The 25,613-nt window shown below is 47.6% G+C and overlaps 1 protein-coding gene across 2 annotated transcripts in view; it reads left to right on the forward strand.

Annotated features, from left to right (window-relative positions):
* NOLC1 (nucleolar and coiled-body phosphoprotein 1) overlaps window positions 1-25,613 on the forward strand; it is a 149,791-nt gene that overhangs the window by 115,240 nt on the left and 8,938 nt on the right. Inside the window, exon 16 of one of the 2 annotated variants that reach the window (XM_063961382.1) lies at window positions 22,337-22,825. In XM_063961382.1, coding sequence (XP_063817452.1) covers window positions 22,337-22,825 — 489 coding nt within the window. Of the gene's footprint in view, window positions 1-22,336; window positions 22,838-25,613 lie in introns of both variants that reach the window. The other variant, XM_063961381.1, reaches the window with a different exon arrangement.

Here is a 25,613-nt window from a genome sequence, read left to right on the forward strand (position 1 = left end):
ACCCACAGGTGGATCTAATGGCATCTCGCCAAAATTAGACACCCAAGTATGTGTCCAGAACAAGAGATCCAAGGGCAGTGGCCGTGGATGCTCTCACGATAGCGTGGCCATACAGCCTCGAGTATATCTATTTCTCTAACGTCCTAGTGGATGCTGGGGACTCCGTAAGGACCATGGGGAATAGACGGGCTCCGCAGGAGACTGGGCACTCTAAAGAAAGATTAGGTACTATCTGGTGTGCACTGGCTCCTCCCTCTATGCCCCTCCTCCAGACCTCAGTTAGAATCTGTGCCCGGCCAGAGCTGGGTGCTCCTAGTGGGCTCTCCTGAGCCTGCTAGTAAAAAAGTATTTGTTAGGTTTTTTATTTTCAGTGAGCTTCTGCTGGCAACAGACTCACTGCTACGAGGGACTGAGGGGAGAGAAGCAAACCTACCTGTCTACAGCTAGGTTGCGCTTCTTAGGCTACTGGACACCATTAGCTCCAGAGGGTTCGAACACAGGCATCTGTCTCGATCGTCCGTTCCCGGAGCTTCGCCGCCGCCCCCCTCGTAGAGCCAGAAGAACAGAAGCTTGAAGACGGTGAAAACGGCGGCTGAAGACTCCTGTCTTCATTTTAAGGTAGCGCACAGCACCGCAGCTGTGCGCCATTGCTCCCAGCACACTTTCACACACCGGTCACTGTAGGGTGCAGGGCGCTGGGGAGGGGGGGGCCCTGGGCAGCAATTGAAGTACCTTTTCGGCATAATATATATATATATATATATATATATATATATATATATATATATATATATACACACATACACACATACACACATACACACACACATACACACATACACACATACACACACACTATATATGTAAAAACCCCCGCCATATTTTTCGCACAGAAGCGGGACAGAAGCCCGCCGCTGAGGGGGCGGGGCCTTCTTCCTCAGCACACCAGCGCCATTTTCTCTTCACAGCTCCGCTGGAAGGACGCTCCCCAGGCTCTCCCCTGCAGTATCCAGGTACAAGAAGGGTAAAAAAGAGAGGGGGGGCACATAAATTTAGGCGCAAAAGACATAAAATCGGCAGCTATTGGGTAATCACTTATTATAGTGAATATCCCTGGGTTATATAGCGCTGTGGTGTGTGCTGGCATACTCTCTCTCTGTCTCCCTAAAGGCCTTGTGGGGTCCTGTACTCAGTGGAAGGTCTTAAATGATAATGTAAGCTCCTTGCATAAAAGGTTTGATGATGCTGCAACCTAGAGACAGCCGGGGTCTCAACCCGGGCCTGCCCAGGCGACTCAGAGGCTGTCAGGGTCTCATAAACGCCCACTATCTCAGATGGTTGACACAGATGCCGACACGGAGTCCGACTCCAGTGTCGACGATGATGAGGCACAATTACAGCCTAAGATGACCAAGGCCATCCGCTACATGATTATTGCAGTGAAAGATGTATTGCACATTTCAGAGGTTAACCCTGTCCCTGACAAGAGGGTGTATATGTTTGGGGAGAAAAAGCAGGCAGTGACTTTTCCCCCGTCACATGAATTAAATGAGTTATGTGAAGAAGCGTGGAGTTCCCCTGATAAGAAAGTGGTGATTTCCAAAAAATTACTGCTGGCGTACCCTTTCCCGCCAACGGACAGGTTACGTTGGGAATCCTCCCCTAGGGTAGACAAGGCGCTGACACGCTTATCTAAGAAGGTGGCCCTGCCGTCTCAGGATACGGCCGCCCTAAAGGATCCTGCGGATAGGAAGCAGGAAGCTATCTTGAAGTCAGTGTATACACTCTCTGGTACTCTACTGAGACCAGCTATTGCTTCAGCCTGGATGTGTAGTGCTGTAGCAGCATGGACAGATACTCTGTCAGAGGACATAGATGCCCTGGACAGGGATACTGTCTTGCTAACCCTGGGCCATATAAAAGACGCCGTCTTATATATGCGGGATGCCAAGAGGGACATTTGCCTGCTGGGCTCTAGAATTAATGCAATGTCCATTTCTGCCAGGAGGGTCTTATGGACTCGGCAATGGACAGGGGATGCCGATTCTAAAAAACACATGGAGGTTTTGCCTTATAAGGGTGAGGAATTGTTTGGGGACGGCCTCTCGGACCTTGTGTCCACAGCGACAGCTGGAAAGTCGACTTTCTTGCCTCAGGTTTTTTCACAGCCTAAGAAAGCACCGTATTATCAAATGCAGTCCTTTCGTTCTCAGAGGAGCAAGAAGGTCAGAGGTGCATCCTTTCTTGGCAGGGGTAGAGGAAAGAAGCTGCACCATGCAGCTAGTTCCCAGGAACAAAAGTCCTCCCCGGCTTCCACTAAGTCCACCGCATGACGCTGGGGCTCCACAGGCGGAGCCAGGAGCGGTGGGGGCGCGTCTCCGAAAATTCAGCAACCAGTGGGTTCGCTCACAGGTGGATCCTTGGGCTATACAACTTGTATCTCAGGGATACAAGCTGGAGTTCGAAGTGACTCCCCCTCACCGTTACCTAAAATCAGCCTTGCCAGCTTCCCCCACGGAAAGGGAGGTAGTCCTGGCAGCAATTCACAAGCTGTACCTCCAGAAAGTGATAATAATGGTCCCCCTCCTTCAACAGGGAAGGGGTTACTATTCCACACTGTTTGTGGTACCAAAACCGGACGGTTCGGTAAGACCCATTCTGAATTTAAAATCCTTGAACATTTATATGAAAAAATTCAAGTTCAAAATGGAATCGCTCAGAGCGGTCATTGCAAGCCTGGAAGAGGGGGATTTTATGGTATCTCTGGACATCAAGGATGCTTACTTGCATGTCCCCATTTATCCACCTCACCAGGAGTACCTCAGGTTTGTGGTACAGGACTGTCATTACCAATTCCAGACGTTGCCGTTTGGTCTGTCCACGGCACCGAGAGTATTTACCAAGGTAATGGCCGAAATGATGGTACTCCTTCGGAAGCAAGGAGTTGCGGTTATCCCGTACTTGGACGATCTCCTCATAAGGGCGAGGTCCAGTGAGCAGTTGTTGATCAGCATAGCACACTCTCAGGAAGTGTTGCAACAGCACGGCTGGATTCTGAATATTCCAAAGTTGCAGCTGATTCCTACGACGCGTCTGCCCTTCCTGGGTATGATTCTGGACACAGAACAAAAGAAGGTGTTTCTCCCGGAGGAGAAGGCCCAGGAGTTAGTGACTGCACGCGAGTCCTGGGAAAGATGGTGGCCTCATACGAAGCCATTCCCTTCGGCAGGTTCCATGCGAGGATCTTTCAGTGGGATCTGTTGGACAAGTGGTCCGGATCACATCTTCAGATGCATCGGCTGATCACCCTGTCCCCGAGGGCCAGGGTTTCTCTTCTGTGGTGGCTGCAGAGTGCTCATCTTCTCGAGGGCCGCAGGTTCGGCATACAGGATTGGGTCCTGGTGACCACGGATGCAAGCCTCCGCGGATGGGGGGCAGTCACTCAGGGAAGAAACTTCCAAGGGCTGTGGTCAAGTCAGGAGACTTGTCTGCACATAAATATACTGGAACTAAGGGCCATGTACAACGCCCTGAGTCAAGCGGAGCCCCTGCTTCGAGACCAACCAGTGCTGATTCAGTCAGACAACATCACGGCGGTCGCCCATGTAAACCGCCAGGGCGGCACAAGAAGCAGGGTGGCGATGGCAGAAGCCACAAAGATTCTTCGTTGGGCGGAGATTCACGTACAAGCACTGTCAGCAGTGTTCATTCCGGGAGTGGACAACTGGGAAGCAGACTTCCTCAGCAGACACAACCTCCACCCGGGAGAGTGGGGACTTCATCAAGAAGTCTTCACACAGATTGCAAATCGATGAACTGCCACAGGTGGACATGATGGCGTCCCGCCTCAACAAAAAGCTAAAAAGATATTGCACCAGGTCAAGGGACCCTCAGGCGATAGCTGTGGACGCGCTAGTGACACCCTGGGTGTTCCAGTCGGTATATGTGTTCCCTCCTCTTCCTCTCATACCCAAGGTACTGAGAATAGTAAGAAAAAGAGGAGTGAGAACAATACTCATCGTTCCGGATTGGCCAAGAAGGACTTGGTACCCAGAATTACAAGAGATGATCACAGAGGACCCATGGCCTCTGCCTCTCAGACAGGACCTGTTGCAACAGGGGCCCTGTCTATTCCAAGACTTACCGCAGCTGCGTTTGACGGCATGGTGGTTGAACGCCGGATCCTAACGGAAAAGGGCATCCCGGATGAAGTGATTCCTACGCTGATAAAAGCTAGGAAGGATGTAACAGCTAAGCATTATCACCGTATATGGCGAAGATATGTTGCTTGGTGTGAGGCCAGGATGGCCCCTACAGAGGAATTCCAGCTGGGTCGATTTCTGCGCTTCCTACAGTCAGGTGTGACTATGGGCCTGAAATTAGGGTCCATAAAGGTCCAGATTTCTGCCCTATCCATTTTCTTTCAAAAAGAACTGGCTTCACTGCCTGAGGTTCAGACGTTTGTAAAGGGAGTGCTGCATATTCAGCCCCCTTTTGTGCCACCAGTGGCACCTTGGGATCTTAACGTTGTGTTGGATTTCCTGAAATCCCACTGGTTTGAACCACTTAAGACCGTGGAACTAAAGTATCTCACGTGGAAAGTGGTCATGCTGTTGGCCTTAGCATCGGCGAGGCGTGTATCAGAATTGGCGGCTTTGTCATGTAAAAGCCCTTATTTGATCTTCCATATGGACAGGGCAGAATTGCGGACTCGTCCCCAATTTCTCCCAAAGGTGGTATCATCGTTTAATTTGAACCAACCTATTGTGGTCCCTGCGGCTACTCGGGACTTGGAGGACTCCAAGTTGCTGGACGTAGTCCGGGCTTTGAAAATATATGTTTCCAGAACGGCTGGAGTCAGGAAGACTGACTCGCTGTTTATTCTGTATGCACCCAATAAGATGGGTGCTCCTGCTTCAAAGCAAACTATTGCTCGCTGGATCTGTAGCACGATTCAGCTGGCTCATTCTGCGGCTGGATTGCCGCATCCAAAATCAGTGAAAGCCCATTCCACAAGGAAGGTGGGCTCTTCTTGGGCGGCTGCCCGAGGGGTCTCGGCTTTACAGCTTTGCCGAGCGGCTACTTGGTCGGGTTCAAACACTTTTGCAAAGTTCGACAAGTTTAATACCCTGGCTGAGGAGGACCTTGTGTTTGCTCATTCGGTGCTGCAGAGTCATCCGCACTCTCCCGCCCGTTTGGGAGCTTTGGTATAATCCCCATGGTCCTTACGGAGTCCCCAGCATCCACTAGGACGTTAGAGAACATAAGAATTTACTCACCGGTAATTCTATTTCTCGTAGTCCGTAGTGGATGCTGGGCGCCCGTCCCAAGTGCGGACTTTCTGCAATACGTGTATATAGTTATTGCTTAATAAAGGGTTATTGTTATTATGAGCCATCCGTTGAGTGATGCTCAGTTGTTCATACTGTTAACTGGGTAAGGTTATCACGAGTTGTACGGTGTGGCTGGTATGAGTCTTACCCTGGATTCCAAAATCCTTTCCTTGTAATGTCAGCTCTTCCGGGCACAGTTTCCCTAACTAAGGTCTTGAGGAGGGGCATAGAGGGAGGAGCCAGTGCACACCAGATAGTACCTAATCTTTCTTTAGAGTGCCCAGTCTACTGCGGAGCCCGTCTATTCCCCATGGTCCTTACGGAGTCCCCAGCATCCACTACGGACTACGAGAAATAGAATTACCGGTGAGTAAATTCTTATTTTCCACCATTTACGCTGCTTCCTCGGTTGCTAAAGCGGATCAAAAGAGTCCACGGCCGTCATACTTGTGGCGCCTCATTGGCCTCGGAGAGCGTGGTTCTATTATCTTGCGGTCTACTCGCAGACTGTCCGTGGCCGCTTCCGCTATGTCCAGACCTTTTGCAACAGGGTCCATTTCTTTAACCCAATTTCTACTACGGGGTACACTGTACTTCACAGGGAATGACATTGTGGTGTACCTTGATCCGAAGCACCAACAGGCTAAAAGCTTTGTCTGTTCCCAGAATGCATAGCGCCGCCTCCTCTATAACCCCTTCTCCGTGCACAGGAGCTCCGTTTTGTAGTTGGTGCCATGCAGTGCAGGCAGCTAACAGGTAGGGCTGCTCCAGCAGCCCTCAGAAGAGCTTTTCTAAGTGAAAAATGAAGACTTCAAGGGCTGCAGCAAACACACTGTGAGTGTTAGATGTCAGTCAGACATCTCCTGCTGCAGCTCCATCACCTCCCCCAGCGGCACTGTTTACTCCCACACCCTGGTTGCCGGGTACTTACAGCAAAGGCTCCGGTTTTCTTCTGTCAGTCACACACCCCTCCGCAGCTCTCCAGGATCGCGTGGCCACACTCAGGGTGGAGGTAAGTGGGTCTCCCAGGTGGGACCCGCTGGAAATCGCGATCCGGTGGGAGGCGCGCCGTGCGAGCTGACGTGGACACTGTGGCAGTACAGGGACCCCACTAGACCACCAGGGCACAGGTCGGATTCTCTCAAAAATCCGTTTGCTAAGGCCTGCAGTACCCGGTGGTGAAGTCCAGCAAGGGGATAAGGCTCTGACCTGTAGCCCCTCCCCCAGCCCCAGGGTGCCATTTAGAGTAAATGTTCCCGCCCTGGAGCTGCATCTCTCTCTCTCTCTCTCTCCCTGACTCTGTCGGCGTTTGGGCGCCATTAGGACAAGCTGAGCTGATCCTTGGACTGTTTGGGCAAATCGTCCTCGGTAAAGCTGCCTGCATGTCAGCGCTATGTATTTTACAGGACACTTAAGTATTCTATATGTCTGCTGACAGTGTTAGTTTAGAGAGAGTGCTTTTAGTCAGGGTTATTTAGTACAAGTACCCTGTGATATACATCCAGTCTTTACTGTGCATTGATATATCTATTAAGTGTATAGCTATACTTAGTACTACTCTGTATTGCTAGTCCAGTACAGTTTTTATTGCATGTCATAATTTCTCTGGGACGCTGCGCACTTACTGATTGGTTAGAGTGTGTGGGAAGGGAGTTTGGCACGGAACCTATAAAAACTAAATCTCTCCCCCTCCCCTCCCTCTAACCCATCCTATCCTCCAGCCCGACCAGCAGATTACCTCCGTTTTAGTTTTGTGCCTGGAGAGTACAGACACAGTTTCTTTGCCTATAGTTTTTAGTTAGGTTTTCTTTGTTTGATGTGATTTTTTTTGTGGATACTTAGTCCCTGTATACAGGTGACAAGTATATTTAGAGTGGGGCTAGATAGATAGAACTGAATCCCCACTCATTATAGCCTCTGGGGAAGCCACCATACTGAGGTCACTGGGGCTTTCTTCTGGCTGGACAAGGGATCCGAGGAGGCAACCTTCAGGTAGGACAGCCACAGCCTGCCTGGGCAGTGTTGGGCTGTTACTCCCCCTTTTCATAATTTTATTTAGTGTACTGTGCTTCACTGTGTGACTGTGCTCCGGTACACTGGTGGGTGTAAGCGGGCCTGTGGTGTCTGACAGTACTGTTGTTTGGGCGCACACTGTGGAGTTTTTGTGTGGTGTGGTCTGACAGGGACCGCGTGTATGGGCGCGCGCTGGTGCTCTGTCCGCTGCCGTACACGCTGATTTGGTCAGCTGTGAGGCATCTGGCTTTTCCTGTAAGCCTAGATACTGCTTCCATATCTGTCTGATGCCGCATTTTCACTGCAGTCGGGTCCCTTTGCTGAAGGGGAGCAGCCAGCCACGGCGGTGGTCCAGAAGGGAAGGAGTGCTTCCCTTTCGGAGGGTTATTACTGTGCCGCCCGCCTCATTCTGTGTGTGCGGGCTAGAGCTATGGGTGCCATTGTCTCCACGCTGCACTGCGGGGGATTGTACGCTGCGGTTAGCGCGCACACACATCTGGGTCCTCCGCTTCTCACCCTGTTCAGTTCAGACGGTGATCGGCTGACAGCAAGTATTGTGCTGGCCCTGTGCTTGTTTAGTTATTTACTTTATTTCCTTCACTGTGAGTAATTTGTGGGGCTGTGTAAACATTTCTCTTTGGAGGGCTCTCTGTTATTACTTACTCATCCTGATATTAGTACAGGCGGGGTTCATATCTATATTAGACATTGTGTAAGGAGATTAAAAAGACTTAATTAAGCCCCTTTTACTATTCAGTGTTACTTATTAGGCCACTTGTAAGATTTTAGCAGCAATTTGGCCAATAAACCAGACAAATCTGCTAAAAGTAAAGCAGGCTCCGTTGTTTATTTCGCCTGTTCACTGTGCGGCTCTGAATGACACGGATCCCAGGCAGCAGGGGTGCTCTGCGGATCAGTCAATTCCTCAGTGGGCCAGGAACATGGCCGATGCTATGGTTGCTGACTTGCGTCAGTCCCAATCGGGTATTGATTCAGGGCAGTCTGTGGAGGAGCCACCGTGGGCAAATGTCTTTCTAACTTAGCACAGTCTTTGAACAAGACAGTGACTACTTCCGCTTCCTCTGCTACTAAGCAACAGCAGCAACTGCCTGCTATCATTTTCGTAGGAGTGGAGTTGGATTCCATAGTTCCCCCTCTGGAGGAAGGTGAAGTAGATACTGAGTGGGAGGATACCGTCACTTGGGAATAGCAGCAGTGGTCTACTAGCTCAGGACGCACTTTGCGGATATTTTAAAAGAGCCCTGGCTTAAGTCGGATTCGCGGTTGTCATGCTCCTACAACATTTGGGATTTCTTTTTCATCCACTAGGGGTCACTGGAGTACTCTTGGGATATGGGCGGCGTAGCAGAACAAAGGCACTGAATATTTAAATTTAGAACTCTCCACCCCTCCATATCCCTAGAGTACCTCAGTGTACGAACCCAGTGTTTTTTCTGTGCTCTAAGCACTAACATCGGCTTGTGGGATTCCCACACTTGGATGGAAGATTTATTAATTTTTCATTTTGATTTTTTTTTTTAATTTTTAATTTTACACTTAGCACATCCCTTCCCAGTTTCTGGAAAAACATGGGTCCGGGATGGTGCCGCTGCAAGGCAGCGCATGGCGTGTCGGTCCTCACAAAGAGCACCCTCACAGCCACAGGCAGCCCACTGTCTCCTGCAACAGCTGGACGGAGCTTACAGAAAGAAGCCCCGTCACAGCCAGGAAGAAATGATCAAAGAGCTGGACGGAGCTTACATAAAGAAGCCCCGTCACAGCCAGCAAGAAGTTATCAAAGACGAGCTGGACGGAGCTTACAGAAGAAGCCCCGTCACAGCCAGGAACAAGCTGGACGGAGCTTACAGAAAGAAGCCCCGTCACAGCCAGGAACAAGCTGGACGGAGCTTACAGAAAGAAGCCCCGTCGCAGCCAGGAACAAGATGACTTGAAAGCTGGACGGAGCTTACACAGAGAAGCCCCGTCGCAGCCTTGAATAGGAGGAAGGTAAGCTGGGGAACGGGGCGGTCAGCGCAGGCTGCCGCCCCGCTAGGTGGGTCACAGTGAATGCCGCTTCCACGCACCGCCCGCCACAGCGCCCAGCCGCTACGTCTGAGACTCGCTCCAGACGGCAGCGCTACGTCCGCCCGTTCCAGCCGCTCCGTCCGGCCGACAACATCCACCCGCAGACGCTCACTAACAGCGTTAACAGGGTGACAACCGGGCCGCTGCTCCGTCCGACCGCCCAGCACCGCAGATACCAGCCTCCCTGCAAGCCTCCCTGCAAGTCTTCCCGGCTGTTCCTGAGAAGACAGTGTTACAGGGGGGAAGGGGGGCGGTGGAATCGGGCGACTCACTGCTGAAAGGGTATGTAAAATACATATATAAACAGCAGTTATATATGCAGCCAGAGGTGACAGTAAATAATGCAGACATGTATTATAACCTGTCCTGTGATATCAGAATATTAATGATTATCATGTATAATAGGCTATTGAGCCTATATATATTAATATCTGTGATGATCACTGTATAATAGGCTATTGAGCCTATATTAATGTATGTGATTATCACTGTATAGTAGGCTATTGAGCCTATATATTAATCTGTAATTATCAAATAGGCTATTGAGCCTATATTAATGCTGTATAATAGCCTATTGAGCATATATATATATTAAGTGGTGTCTGTCTGCATAGCGAGTAAGGCTCTAGCGCAGACTAAAAATTGCATTGGCAATTCAAATTAAAAGAGCGGTAACGGAGTCTCGGAAGTTACTCCACCAGCACTAACGAAGGACAGTCTTTCCAAAGGGCCAATTTCCCTTTGGGTACCAGGGTGTTTATTTAACTGGTCTTATAATTTAATGCACGATTCTATGTCAAATCTCACACCGATAACTACGAGTGAGAAGGGTACATTAGTCCAGCACTCAGATAGTGCGGCCCAGTGAGTCAATGTCTACGTTTTTACAGAGACTAAGTAGACTCTAACCACTATTTAATCGTTTCCAAAATGACGCGATCCGCCATTGGTAAATGCGTCTGTGTCAAACATTATAAAGACCCAAGATACATTTGGGTCACTAGACTATGTATGGAAACAATAAACTGTTAAAAGAAGCTGCAGAGTATATCTGTAAAGCTTCTGCTAACGCCGGTTACTTCGATTCTCACTTTTCATCGTCGCTAGTTTAAGCGCGACAAGGCCAGAGCTTGTTTGGTCCTAAATTTGATATTCAGCCATTACCGCATCCAGTATCAAAACAGAAATACTTGTGCTGGCGTTTAATCCCTTTAGACTTCAGTTTTTTCAAGGCGGTGGTACAAAACAGTCACGCCTTGTAACGACAGGACGCTACAGTCAGCAAGCAAGTGGCTTGATGACCTCTTAGGCCATCTCCATTTTCCAATGTGGAAGCGCGTCTTTACACGTTACATTTGCGGGGTTTCCAGACATCAACTCATGGATGTCTCAGCTATTTACAGATTAAAGGATAAGACTGCCTCTGTCGAACGGTTTGGCAGGTTGCCATTTAGTCTCTGCTAGTTTTCAGCTGTCTTTATAACCAGGCAGTAGTACACCAACAGAGTCAGGGTTACTTATTCCCCTCTGTTTGGGGTAACAAAACCAGACAGCTCCGTCGCAGTCTCAATCAGCAAGTCACTTACTGCAGTTTGAAAATGGATTTTCTGCGGTTAGTATTTGCATATTGGAGCCACAAAATTGCATAATTTCACTTGATCTTCACAATGTGTATTTACCCATTCCGGTTTGGTCATCACAGGTTCTAGCGTTTGCAAAACGCCACAACCATTAACCATTTCAGGTCTACCATTTGGCTTCTTGTCAACGCCTCGGGTATTTACCAAAGTGATGTTGGTGATGATGGCTCATCTCAGAGACCTGCCAGTGACAATCGTTCCATACTTAGACGATCTGCTCATAAGAACTCTGTCTCAACAAAGTTCCTTTAACTTGCGCTACTAATGTATACTGCGGTGGCAGATCAAGTTCAAAGATAATCGCATCTAATTCCGTCTAAACTACGTCAATTCCTAGGTAAGATTATAAATACGGTAAATCGAAGACATTTACCTACTACACCAGCAAGAACAAATGTACATCTAGTAATTAGTGCAAAACACGCACACTAGCGGTACATTGCTGTATTCGCCTGTTAAGAATAATGATGTGTTTCAAAGCGATTTAGTTCGCCGGCCTTCACTCGCGTTTCCCACAGAGGGGCGAGGGTGTATATAATCTGGACGAGAGTCTCAGAGGTTCAGGAGTTGTAGTTAAAAAAGATCAGCGACAGAGGTTCTGAAACGGATCACGACAGATTGCTGTCGATAAATGTCCTGGAACTCCGTGCATTTTACAATGCACTACATGCTTCGCTTTCAGTCTGACCAACAGTCAGACAACGCAACGGGAGTTGCATACACAACAACCAGGGAGAACCAAGAAGCCGCATGGCAATGCGGCAGGTAACTCGAATCCTCAATTGCCCAGAACACCATTATGTGATAATGTCAACGGGGTTCATTCCGTGAGTGGACATCTGTTAGACAGATGATCTCACCCGTCAGGATTTAGATCCTGAAAACTGGACATTAAATCCAGAGGTGTTTCATATGTGAGTCCACAGAAGGGGGTTACCCTCAGGTATACATGATGGCATCTCGCCACAATTACAAAAGCTCAGTATGTGTACAAAACAACAGATCACAAGGGCAGTGGCGGTGGAGTCTCTCACATTCGTGTGGTCATTCAGCATCGTGTATCTGGCTCCACCATTTTCCGCTGCTCTCTCCGTTGCCAAAACGGATCATAAGACAGTTCGTCACAGTCATACTAGTGATATCTCATGGGTTTCGGAGAGCTTGCTTCTCGAATCTCCAAGGAATACTTGCACACGATCTTGGCCCGCTCATAATACGTCCAGCCTGTTACAACAGGGAACGTTCTTTTACCCATAGTTACCTATGTACCTATTACCTATGTACCGCAGCTGCGGTTGACGGGGTGAGGGTTCAGACCGCCCTCTTAAGAAAAGAAATAGGGCATTACAGTATTATACCAACCATGTTACGAGCTAGTAAGCCGCTTAAGGCAGCTCATTATTACAAAATTTGGTGTGCTTACATAGGTGGTAAAGCTCGGAAGTTTCCGACATCATCCTTCAAGTTACCCGTATTCTGTTAAACGGGGTGGGATGGAAAACTGCGTTTATCTGCACTGAGGGTGCAGGTATCTGTGTGGTCAACTTATTTTCAAAGACGTTTGACTCTATTGCGTCTGTACACACCTTTCTACAAGGTGTCATCAAAGTGCAGCCTCCATTTATCCCACCTACAGCGCCAGGTGACTTGAGGTTGGGTTCAGATTTCTTACAGTTTTCATATTTTGAACCCTTACAATAAATGGGGATTAAGTTTCTCACTTGGGAAAACATTTTTCTTCTAGCCTTAGCTTCGGCAAGGGTTTTGTTTTCATATTTGGGTGCCTTGTATTCCAAGCCACCGTATTTGAGTTTTCTCATGACAAAGCAGATCTTCGGACGAATTCTGCTTTCTTATTCTTCACATCAATAAACCAATAGTGGTTCCTGTGTTGACAGCACATTCTAGAATTCTGAATGTGGTACACGCATTACGCGTCTATATGTCCCGAACGTCTACAGTACGTGATACGGATACGTTGTTTGTTCTCTATAATGCTGCCAACTGGGGTTAGCCAGTTTCTCAGCAGACATTATCCAGTGGGATAATAATGACTACAAGTCAGGCTTACTTTAAGGCTAAGTTACAATCGCCTACGTCAGTAATAGCTCATCCCACAGGTTCTGTGGGAATGTCAGACCCAGCGGGTCGTGGAGCGTCTACGACGCGGCTACATAGCCTTCAGTGCACCACGTTTGTGCACGTTTACACGTTATGAATGGTTGCGGCATCAGCATCTAGCTTTGGCTGCCTACTGTTACAAGTGTCAAACAGCTCTCCCGCCCACGAGGGAAGCTTTGGTACGTCCCAAGAGTACTCCAGTGACCCCTAGTGGATGAAAAAGAAAATAGGATTTTGGTACTTACCAGGTAAATCCTTTTCTTTGAATCCATAGGGGGCACTGGACGCCCACCCAGAGCAGTTTTACCTGGGTTGTTTTAAGCTCAGAGGAGCTTAGGGTAACACGTTTTACCTGGTTTGTATTAAGCTCAAAGGAGCTTATGGTAACACATTTTAACCGATTGGTTCAAACTATAAAGGTCTATCGGTTATGCTGTCAACTGTTTAGTTGACACTAACGTTATGGGTCAACTTTGTTGTTGTCCGTTATGTTATAGGAATTCTCCATTGTCAACCTCTCTATAGTAGTTCGCTCAGTAAAAACACTGGGTTCGTACACTGAGGTACTCTAGGGATATGGAGGGGTGGAGAGTTCTAAATTTAAATATTCAGTGCCTTTGTTCTGCTACGCCGCCCATATCCCAAGAGTACTCCAGTGCCCCCTATGGATTCAAAGAAAAGGATTTACCTGGTAAGTACCAAAATCCTATTTTCTGTATCCATTTGCAGAGGAAGACGCACAGTTCTGGGAATCAGCCTCGAAGGTGGATGCTCCTCTGACACATCTGATGACTGCTACGGTTAATCCCTTCAGTACAATCGGTAACGTTGAAGGATCCCATGCATAGGAAAATAGAGGCAATTCCTAAATCCAGGTTCACTTTATCAGGTATTTCTCTACGTCCAGACCTAACCGGCGCTTGGGTCCTTACGGCCGTGGATGACTGGAATACAATCTGATGGTCCATCGAAGGCTATTCAATTAGCAGAACAAATTTCTGAAGCACTCACTTATGTAGGTGAAGCCTTGTGTATCTGCAGTCACGTGTATCTGCTTTAGCAGTAGTGGCAAAACGTGCACTCTGGCTTCTGGTTTGGAACGCTAACTCCGATTCCACACAGACTTTAACAGCCGTTCCCTTTGAAGAGGAATTTCCCTGTGGCTCAGAGCTTACAAAAAAAAAAAATTATCTCCAATGCCACCGGGGACAAGAGCCCGTTTCTTCCAGTTGCTCCTCAAAACTAGTGATGAGCGGATTCGGTTTTACTCGGTTTTACTCGGTTCTCAAAACCGAATCTTATTGGCTCACTGATGTCACGTGTTTTGGATAGCCAATAAGATTCGGTTTTGAGAACCGAGTAAAACCGAGTAAAACCGAATCCGCTCATCACTACTCAAAACACGAAACCAACAAAGTTTCGGTACTTTCGTACTCAAGGCAGAGGAAGTTTCCAGTCCTTTCGAGCCTTTTCAAGATTTCCACAGCCGTCAAGTGTACCGACAAGCCTGCTATATGATGCTCTGCGGTCTCCGGAGGGATCCTTGGTGGTTGGGGCTCGGTTACTACATTTCAAGGAAATATGGCTACTGACGAAACCAGATCGGTGGGTGACGGGGGTCATATCCCGAGGATATGTTTTGGACCTTGAGGAACCAGTCCCACGTCGCTTCTTTTTATCACCCTTCTCCCATGCGATCCCTCCAGGTGACAAGCACTTTTACACAATGGAGTAATTCTTCCGGTTCCCAAACAACAACAGGGTCAGGATTTTTACTCAAGTCTTTCTCTCGTAAACGAACCGGACGGTTCATTTCGGCCCATTTTAAATTTAAAATGTCTAAATCTCCCTGATTGTTGTGAAGAATCCCTTTTTTTCTCATAGCTGCACCACTGTCTGTTTTGCGCAATTAGGAAAATCACTAGTTTGTAAATCTCCCTGAACAAAAATTCAAAATGGAATCCATTAGTTCAATAATCACCTCCATGGAACCAGAGGAATATTTTGCTTCCATAGACATAAAGGCTGCATACCTACATGTTCCCATTTGGACAGCATCTGAGATTTGCAATCGGTCCTTGGCATTTTCAGTTTCAAGCTAGAGCCTTACTCATTTATTTGTCCCGTACAGTCTCTACTCGTCGTACGGATACTTTGTTGGTTTTGGTTGATGCGCTCAAACGTGGCTGGCCGGCCTCTTAAGAGCACGGTGGCACGCTGGTTACTTCTGCTATTCGGCAGGCTTGTGTTTCTTCAGCATTACCTGTTCCTGACTCATTGAAGGCTCATTCGACTCGAGCTGTTGGAATGGTGTACCTGAAACAGGCTCACACTTCCAAACCCACTAAGCCTAAACCTAAACTGGCCTGGGCTGCCAGTCAGCCTGCTTCAAAAACTGACAAGCCTGCTGCTTGACAGGGCGGGCCTCCCTCTGGGGAATCCCAGGGTGGGGGGCCGACTTCTAGGGTTTACCAGGGAAGGGTTGAAAACCACTTCAGACGCCTGGGCACGGGAAGTCGTCACTCAAGGTTACGCTGTATCCTTCAAGAATCGTCCCCTTCATCGATTTCGCCTGACAGACGTCCCTTCAGATCAGGTGAAGGCAAAAACTCTTAATTCGGTGCTATAGTCCCTCCTGGACACAGGAGTGGTAGTACAGGTGCCTCTGGCTCAGAGAGGCAAGGGGTACTATTCACCGCTGTTCCTAGTCCCGAAACCGAATGGTTCCTCTCAGCCCATTCTCAACCTCAAGTCCTTGAACAAATTTGTGAGGGTCTCCAAGTTTCATATGGAAACTCTTTGCTCTACTGTTCTGGCCTTGGAACCTGGGGATTATATGGTCTCCCTGGACATACATCCTGCCGTATCTGGATGACTTGTTGATCCTGGCGAATTCCCCAGAAATTCTCCTACGCCATCTGGATCTGATGCTCCAGTTTCTGCAAGCCCACGGGTGGCTCATCAACTGGAAGAAATCTTCCCTGGTCCCTGCTCAGAGCATAGTGCACCCGGGGGCGTTGTTAGACACTCACAACCATTGGTTGTTCTTGTCTCAGGAGAAGTTCCTGAAACTTCAGGACAGGATTCGATGCTTCCTATCTCGTCCGCAAGTGTCGATACATTCGTCGATTCAAGTGCTTGGTCTCATGGTGTCGGCTTTCGACCATGGTGGAGTACGCTCCACTCCATTCGCGCCCTCTACAGAAATTGATTCTTGCCAAGTGGGACGGCCTGCCTCACCGGATCAGGTCTCACATGATCTCCGGGTGTCCGCCTGTCACTGAGCTGGTGGCTTCAGGACCAACGATTGAGCAGGGGTAGTCTCTTCTGGATCTCAAACTGGGTCCTTCTGACAACGGATGCCAGTATGAGAGTTTGGGGCGTGGTGTTGGAGCAACACTCTTCAGGGTCGGTGGACCAAGGAGGAGTCTCTACTCCTGATAAACATTCTGGAACTGCGGGCAGTGTTCAATGTTCTGAACTTGGCCAGCATTTAATCCAGAACAGACCTGTTGAAGTACAATCGGACAACGCAACCACGGTGGCGTATATGAATCATCAAGGCGGCACTCGCAGCCGCATGTCATTGAGATAAGTATCAAGAATACTTCAGTGGACAGAACGCCATCTGCCAGCCATATCGGCAGTGTCCATTCCAGGGGACCTCAACTGTGAAGCGGACTTCCTCAATCGTCAGGACGTACACACCGGAGAGTGGAGCCTCCATCCAGAAGTATTTCAACTCCTAGTGGACAAGTGGGGCCTCCCAGACGTGGACCTGATGGCGTCTCGACACAATCACAAGGTTCCGGTCTTCGGAGCAAGGACAAGGGATCCTCAGGCGGCGTTCGTGGATGCACTGGCAATTCCATGAAACTTTCGGCTGCCCTACGTGTTCACTTCGGTGTCACTTCTGCCCAGAGTACTAAGGAAATTCAAGCAAGAAGGAGTAATCCTACTTCTGATCGCTCCAGCGTGGCCCAGGCGGCACTGGTTCTCAGACATTTAGGGTCTATCGTTCGAGCGTCCTCTTCTGCTTCCACAACGACCAGACCTCCTTGTTCAGGGCCTTTGTGTCTACCAGGATCTGGCCCAGCTGGCTTTGACCGCGTGGCTCTTGAAGCGTCTGCCTTGAGGGCCAAAGGATTTTCTGATGCGGTCAATCAGACTATGTTGAAGGCCTGGAAACCGGCTTCTGCTCGGATTTCATAGGGTCTGGAATTCTTTCTTTGCTTGGTGCGCCACTAATAATCATGACGCTTACAAGTTTAGTACGGCCAAACTTTTGGCCTTTCTACAACAGGGCCTGGACTTGGACCTTCGTCTGGCCTCCATCAAGGTTCATATTTCTGCCCTGGCTGTTTGGTTCCAGAGAAGAATTGCGACTTTACCTGAAGTTCATACGTTCACTCAGGGTGTTTTGCGGATTCAACCTCCTTATGTCCCGCCTGTGGCTCCTTGGGACTTGTCGTGGTTCTGGAGGCGTTGCAAGAGTCTACGTTTGAGCCTCTTGAATCTGCAGATCTTAAGTGGCTTTCTCTTAAGGTATTGTTTCTGCTGGCTATTGCCTCTGCTAGACGGGTGTCTGATCTGGGTGCCTTGTCTTGTCGGTCCCCATATCTGATTTTTCACTGTGACCGGGCGGTTCTTAGAACTCGTCCCGGGTACTTGCCTAAGGTGGTGTCTTCTTTCCACCTTAATCAGGAGATCGTGGTTCCGGCCTTTGCCTCTCCTGACTTGTCTTCCAAAGAGCAGTCTTTGGATGTGGTACGGGCTCTCCATATCTACGTGAAGAGAACTGCATCCCTTAGGAAGTCTGATTCTCTCTTTGTACTGTTTGGTTTTCACAAACGTGGCTGGCCTGCTCGCAAACGGACCCTGGCCAGATGGATTAGAATGGTGATTGCACATGCTTATGTACAGGCTGGCCTTCCAGCTCCTGCTACCATCAAGGCCCATTCTACTCGGTCGGTTGGACCTTCTTGGGCGGCCCGCCGTGGTCCGACCCTTGAACAATTGTACAAGGCAGCTACGTGGTCCTCAGTGAACACGTTCATAAGGTTCTATGCCTTCGATACTTCCGCCTCCCAGGATGCTTCCTTTGGACGCCAGGTTCTTGTGCCTGCTACAGTGCGTCCTCTCCCATGAGGAACTGCTTTAGGACATCCCCAATGTCATTCCCTGTGGAGCCCAGTGTACCCCCGCAGCAGAAAACTAGATTTATGGTAAGAACTTACCGTTGTTAAATCTTTCTGCGAGGTACACTGAGCTCCACAGGCGGCCCCCCCTGGCGCACTTGGCTTCTTTGGATTGGTATGGCAATAGCCGCTGATATCCCACATTCTCACGACAGGAGAAAGTATGTGGCTACTAACTACTGTTGTCTTGCTACTGCACTGGACTGGTTAACAAAAACTTAGCTCCTGTGCACGGAGGCGGGGTTATAGAGAAGGCAGCGCTATGCATTCTGGGAACAGTCAAAGCTTTTAGCCTGTTGGTGCCTCGGATCAAGATCCTGCTGTACACCCCATTGTCATTCCCTGTGGAGCCCAGTGTACGTCGCAGAAAGATTTAACAACGGTAAGTTCTTACCATAAATCTCGTTTTAGCGCAGCTGCGTTTGACAATGTTGCTGTTGAAACCGCTCTCTTAAGACGAGAGGGCATTCCAGAGTCTGTTATACCAACCATGTTACATGCTAGGAAGCCAGTTACAGCAGCTCATTATCACAGGATTTGGCGAGCTTTATATTGGTTGCTGTGAATCTTGGAAGTTTCCAACATCATCTTTCAAGTTATCCCGTGTCTTGCTATTTTTACAGACGGGGCTAGATGGAGGACTACGTTTTAGCGACACTAAAGGTGCAGTTTTCTGCTTTGTCAATTTTCTTTCAGCGCCATTTGGCTATTTTGCCAACAGTGCAAACTTTCCTGCAAGGTATCCTTAGAGTTCAACCTCCATTTTTACCACCTGCAGCTCCATGGGACTTGAATCTAGTTTTAGACTTTTTGCAGTCCTCAATTTTTGAACCCTTACAACAAGTGTATGTTAAGTTTCTTACTTGGAAAAAAGTTTTCGCCTTAGCCTTGGTAAAGCGTGTTTCAGAACTGGGTGCGTTGTCATGCAAACCACCGTTTCTGGTGTTTCATGATAACAGAGCAGAACTTCGGACGAGAATCCCGCTTTTCTACCAAAGGTAGTATCCTCTCTTCATATAAATCAACCAATTGTAGTTCCTGTTTTTTGCTTAAGGTTCAGGAACTCCAGGTACTTTGGATGTGGTTAGTGCGCTTCGGATTTATGTAGCCCGAACGTCAACCGTACATTAAACAGATATATTGTTCTCTATGATGCAGTCAAGGTAGATTGACCAGCTTCCAATCAGACCTTGGCTAGATGGATTAAGTGGACCATTCGTCAGGCTTTTTTTCATGCTAGTCTACAACCACCAGCATCTATTTCAGCACATTCTGTGGGAACGTCATAGGCCTCAGGTTGTGGGGCTTCCATGACGCAACTTTGCCGTGCAGCTACATGGTCGTCCGTACAAAAGTTTGATACTTTTGCGGCATCAGTATCTAGCTTTGGCTGTCTAGTGTTACAGGTGCCAACCAGCTCTCTCGCTCAAGGGGGAAACTTTGGTACATTCCAAGAGTACTCCAGTGACCCCTAGTGGATGAAAGAGAAAATAGGATTTTGGTACTTACCAGATAAATCATTTTCTTTGAATCCATAGGGGGTACTGGACGCCCGCCCACAGCAGTTTCACCTGTTTGTATTAAGTTCAGATTATCTTATGGAACACATTATCACCTGCTTGTTTGAATGTTAAGGTGATATCTGTTGTCGTTTCAACTTTCTAGTTGTTCGTTATCTTATAATGTTATATGTAATTCTCCATTGTTCATCCTCTTTCGCTCCTGTTCGGCTCAGTAAAAAACTCAGGCATCTTGCAAGTATTGGGGGGGGGAAGAGGGTTACTAATTTAATATTTAAATGTGCCTATCCCTGCTAACGCCCCGTCCATATCCCAAGAGTACTTCAGTACCCAGTATGGATTCAAAGAAAAGGATTTATCTGGTAAGTACCAAAATCCTATTTTTGGCCACAAGACTATGGTTCCCAGCAGCCTTGCAAATACTTTTGGGAGAACCATGGACTCTACCTTAGTGTTCATTCTAGTAGCCTGCAACTGTCACGACTCGTGCAGTTTCTCTTTCCTGCCTGTGGTGTCACTCTCTACTCTGGTGCTTCTAGAACACTCTGGTCTTTATCTCAGTGCTGAGGCACAGACCAGAGTGTGATAGAAGCACCAGAGCAGGGAGCAATACCCCAGGCAGGCAAAAGAAACTGCACGAGTTGTGACAGGTGCAGGGTACTAGAATGAACACTACTCTCTCTCTCCATTCAAATATAGTGCTCCAGTCCCATTGCTCAGCCCCAGTTATGCACACTCGTGCAAAACAGTGAGAGGTAGTCACTATATATTTAAATCAGAAGTCCTTGGGTGTACAGAACTGCAATTTGTAATCCCAACAGAAAGGTAATGCCCCTTCGATGCAACTTATTTCCAGATAATTCAGAGACGTAATCATATAGGCATAGAAGAGGAAGGGATGTAAGGTGCTAGAGAAACGGAGAGCCCAATCAACACGAGCGGTGGCAATTTCTTGGGCAAGTAATTCCCAAACACTGTCTTTAACCACTTACTTGGCTAATATTTTTTCTAAAAACCGCTCAGAAATTGTCGGGGCTTTATTTTTATGATTTGAATTGAGTTAAGAACAGTTATTTAAAATATATCCAAAATGATTTTATATTAAAAAATATATATATATTTTTTTCCCTGGAACATTTTTAAGAACAAGAGGTCCCTCTGACAGTGGTAACTGCAGCCGCACAGTGGGCTTTCTGAAAGGTTGCATCAGATGTGACCATATCAGGAAATGCCTAGCCTGGTGGTGTGGTTACATCTGATGCGACCATACCAGGCAAGTGGTTAAGGCAACCTAAGGGTGTGTACACACTAGGACAACATCGCAAACGATGCAATGTAGTCAGCGTCGGGACCAGACATAGGCGAGTGCATTCACACTTGCCGATGTCTGTTGCGACAAATGCGGAGGGCACTGCCCTCGTCTGCATGCGGTCCCGATGGGCGACATCACAGACTACCCGCGGGGGGTGGAGTATAACCCTCGTCTGCATACAGGTCTGATTGGGCGACATAGCAGACGACCTGCGGGAGTGTGCATCGTGCAATATATCTTCTGTACACTCTAGTCGATATCGTTCTAAACCAATATAGGCCGGATCATACGCGATATTGCCTAGAGTGTAAGCACCCTAAGTGTCCAGGATTTAAGGATATCCATGGCTGAGCACAGGTGATTAAATCAAAATGACATCTGTACTAGTTAATTCACCGGTGTTCAATCCATGGATTTCCTTAAAATATAGAGGTGTATTTACTAAGCCTTGGATGAGATCAAGTACAACCCAGTCGGCTCCTAACTGCCATGTTAGGCTGGGTTTGAAAAATTAGAGGAGCTGTTGGCTGGTACTTTATCTCCATCCACGGCTTAGTAAATAGACCCCTTAGTCCGTTGAGGTGCCTTAAGGACAGAGGGGCAGATGTTTTAAGCCTGGAGAAGGGATGAAGAAGTGATAAAGCAATGATAAGTGGAAGCTGATAATGCACCAGCCAGCCAGCTCCTGTCATTTTTCAAATCTGTAATGACTGGCTGCAGCAATATCACCTTGCGCTTCTCACTGCTTTATCACTTCTCCAGGGTAGTACATCTGCCTCCATGTGTGGGAACCACTGTCTTGGGCGGAAAAGCCAGACCTCTATCCATTCCTTCACTAGTAACTGCATTTGGGGGACCCCCTTTAACAAACGTGCAAAAATCCGTTAAGCATCATACATGGCTTTGATTTCTTTATAGTTCTGCCTACTATATTCCTCGGGTACATCCCATTGTAATGGATTGAAAAATAATTTGACCGTCTCATTAATATATCCATCTGCTCCTCATTTCTTTATGTAGTGCCCTGCATTAGAGGTGCATTATTTTATTTTGTTTCTTTGTTATTTAGGACTATGGTTGAGAACTTCTTTAACAATTTACTTTATTGTTGCAGACTCTGACAGCGAAGAAGATAAGAAAGCTGGAAGCAAAATTACTCCCAAACAGCCTTCTGCAACTAAGCAATTACCAGTGAAAAAAGCCAAAAATGAGAAAAAGACCCCTTCAAAAACTATCACCCCCAAGGCTGCTGCACAAGTGAAAGGCAAGGCTGCAGCAAAGGCCAGTAGCTCAGACTCTGACAGCTCAAGTGATGAGGAAGAGAAAGCTGGTAAAGTAGTAAAATCTCCTGCTGCTGCTAAGAAACCAGTTCCTGTGAATAAAACAAAGGCCAGTAGTAGCTCCTCATCAGACAGTTCCAGCGATGAAGATGACAAAGCTAAACAAACCGCTGTGAAAAAAGGGGCTGCAAAACAGAATAAAACAATCGCTAAAAAGGACGGTTCTGATTCTACAAAGAAAAACACCCCTTCTAATACACCAAAGGCAGCAGCCAAGAAAGCAGAAGAGAGTTCAGAGGAAAGTTCTTCCAGTGAGGAAGAAGGTAAAGAAAATGGTATGTCTATGGGATTATTATTATTATTATGTGGTGTGTGTGTGGTGGGGGGAAGCCCGTGTGTGTTTTTACTTTTGTATAAAAAAATGTAGAGATCAAAATGTCATCATCTTGTTTTCTCTTTCATCCACTAGGGGACACTGGAGTCCTATACAGTAGGGGTATGAAGCCTTGAACCGGAGGTGTGGCACAATCTAAAATTAGCATTGTCTGCACAGCCGGCTCCTCCCCCTTCACATCCCTCCTCTTTCAGTTTGAAAAATTGTGCTGGAGGTAACAGTACGTGGGAGCACTTAGCTCCTGACTAAAAATCTAAAAAGAGCTGCGTAACCCTAATAAAAGGGAGACAAAGCTACTTACTATTGGAGAGACAAAGATCCCTACTGAAGGCACCTGCATCTCTCCACAGGAGATCCTCCAACAGCAGAATAGTGAGTACTGGTTGAAAAGAAAAACTGGGGACTTAGAAGAAGCAGCTTAGGCTAGGTTCTTTCATTTAGTATGTGTATTGTGTATGTATGTGTGTATATATGTATATGTGTATATGTGTGTGTATATATATATATATATATATATATATATATATATATATATATATATATTTATTTATTATTATTTTTTTTCTCCTCTCTTTACACTTGCTGTGTAGTATTACTAAAGACCCCCTCTTCACAGAACTGAGGTCAGCAGCCGGCGCGCAGGAGCTGGTGCAGCGCTGGGCTCTGTTTGTCCTTCCTGTGTGCAGGGGGAGACGGAGCGGCGCGCTGCAGAAGAAGAGAGAGGCGGTGTACAGACGCCGCTAAGGAAGCTTCTCATAGCGGTCCCGGCGCGCGCCAGCCAGCGGACAGAGCGAGAGAGAGAGAGACAGCGCCGCGCGGCTGAGGAGTTCTCGCCAGCGCGCGGCGATATAGACAGAAAGGGTCAGTTAATTATATAGAGAATGGGCTGCGCAAAGCATAAAAGTTAGTACTTACAACTTCTAGTGGGGGCCATGTTTAATATTTATGGCTCCAGTCGGAGAAGATGCATGCCCTCACCGTCCCCTCCCCCCCTCCAACGGGGAAAACATAGAGGAAGAGTCTTTAGAAATAGCTCCCCCTGCTGCTCTGACTGGATATGTGGCTATATTGATATTAGTAGAGGGTTCTTTATGCTAAGAGCTCCCTCTGCTGGTGTAAATTATATATGTGAGGATCTCCTGGAAAGTAATCATTTTACTTATTATATTTTCAAGGGACTTCTGTTTCAAAGATCCTGAAGAAAATACACGGAAGCAAGCGAATACCAACTCTAACATCGTAGCTGATTTAACAGTTGGGGTGTAAGGGGTTGCGAGTCGGCTGGTGTTTTATTTTTTATGTTTTTGGTTAATTTTTATTTAATTTTTTCATGTAAAAATATTTTGCCTTGATCCTTTTCCATAACAAAAGGACAGGTAATTCCAGCCGGATCCAATACCTTCACTTCCGTCATCTCCCAGTCTTTCTCTTCCTAGTTTAAAGGGTGAAAGCGCTGCGTAATACCCTGATAAGGGGTTTAAAAGCAACATGTCTAAGGCAACCAAGACCTGTTATGTTTGTACGAAATGTAACAAGAAGAGCACGTGGGTTGGCAGCTCAGGGGTGTGCGACTCCTGCTTAGACAAGGACGCTCCACCTGGGAGCAGTGCTCTGGCTAAGGCATGGGAAGACAACCTTGCTAATAGAATCTCCAAGGAGATGGCAGAATCGCGCAAGCAACAATCGGAATGGGCTGCGGGATTCTCAAAGACGATGGAGGAATTTCTCATCAAGTTAACGCCGCCCGCACACGCAGAAACGAGTGTGCGCAAGGCCGTTAAGACAACGCTTCCTATTCTACCGGAATCAGAGGAGGAACAGGGTTTTCTTCTTGATACAGAGGAAGGTGAGTTAATTGAACCTAACATAGATGCCGATTTTCCAGAGGAGGACACGGCAATCTCTGGTCTGGACTCCTTAATTGACGCTGTAAAGGAGATCTTAAACTTTCAGGTAGAGGAAATATGGGAGCCGGAAGATTTCGATTTGTTCGAATCCCAAAAACCGCGTTCAGCAGTGTTTCCCATCCCTAAATCCCTCCAGTCTCAGATGGAGGAGGCTTGGAAACAGCCTGACAAACTATTTCAATTTCCGAAACGGTTTCAGATAACTTATCCCCTACCTAAGGGTGTAATGGACAAGTGGGAGAATCCGCCGGTAGTGGATGCTTCCCTAGGAAGGTTGTCAAAGAAGACAATCTTACCAATTCCTAACGTAACTACTTTAAAAGATGCGTCAGACCGTAAGGTTGACACAGCGTTAAAGTCAATTTTCGTAGCAGCTGGCGCAGCGCAGAGGCCTGCAATCGTCTGTGCTTGGGTTAACAAGGCCATGGGTGCATGGTCTGGACGTATTGTACAAGCTATTGAGGAGGAAAATAGCTTAGAGGAGATTACCCAACTGGCGGAACACATTCGAGAATCTGCTTCATACTTGTGTCAGGCTTCTAAGGATATTAGCAGAATAGCATCGCGCATATCTGCATCGGCTATATCGGCTAGAAGGATTTTATGGCTCAGAGAATGGCAAGGAGACTCTGACACCAAGAATGCAGTAGAAGCCATCCCCTTTGGGGGTGAAATGCTGTTCGGACCAGAGTTGGACAAGTGGATTTCGCAGGCTACAGCGGGGAAGTCCACTTTTCTGCCCACCCCTTATATGAGAACCGCTCCACAAACTAGGAGAGGTTATTCGGGACCAGCGTTTACTTCATTTAG

Source organism: Pseudophryne corroboree, chromosome 3 (genome assembly GCF_028390025.1).
Source record: "Pseudophryne corroboree isolate aPseCor3 chromosome 3, aPseCor3.hap2, whole genome shotgun sequence".
Classification (NCBI taxonomy): Eukaryota; Metazoa; Chordata; class Amphibia; order Anura; family Myobatrachidae; genus Pseudophryne; species Pseudophryne corroboree.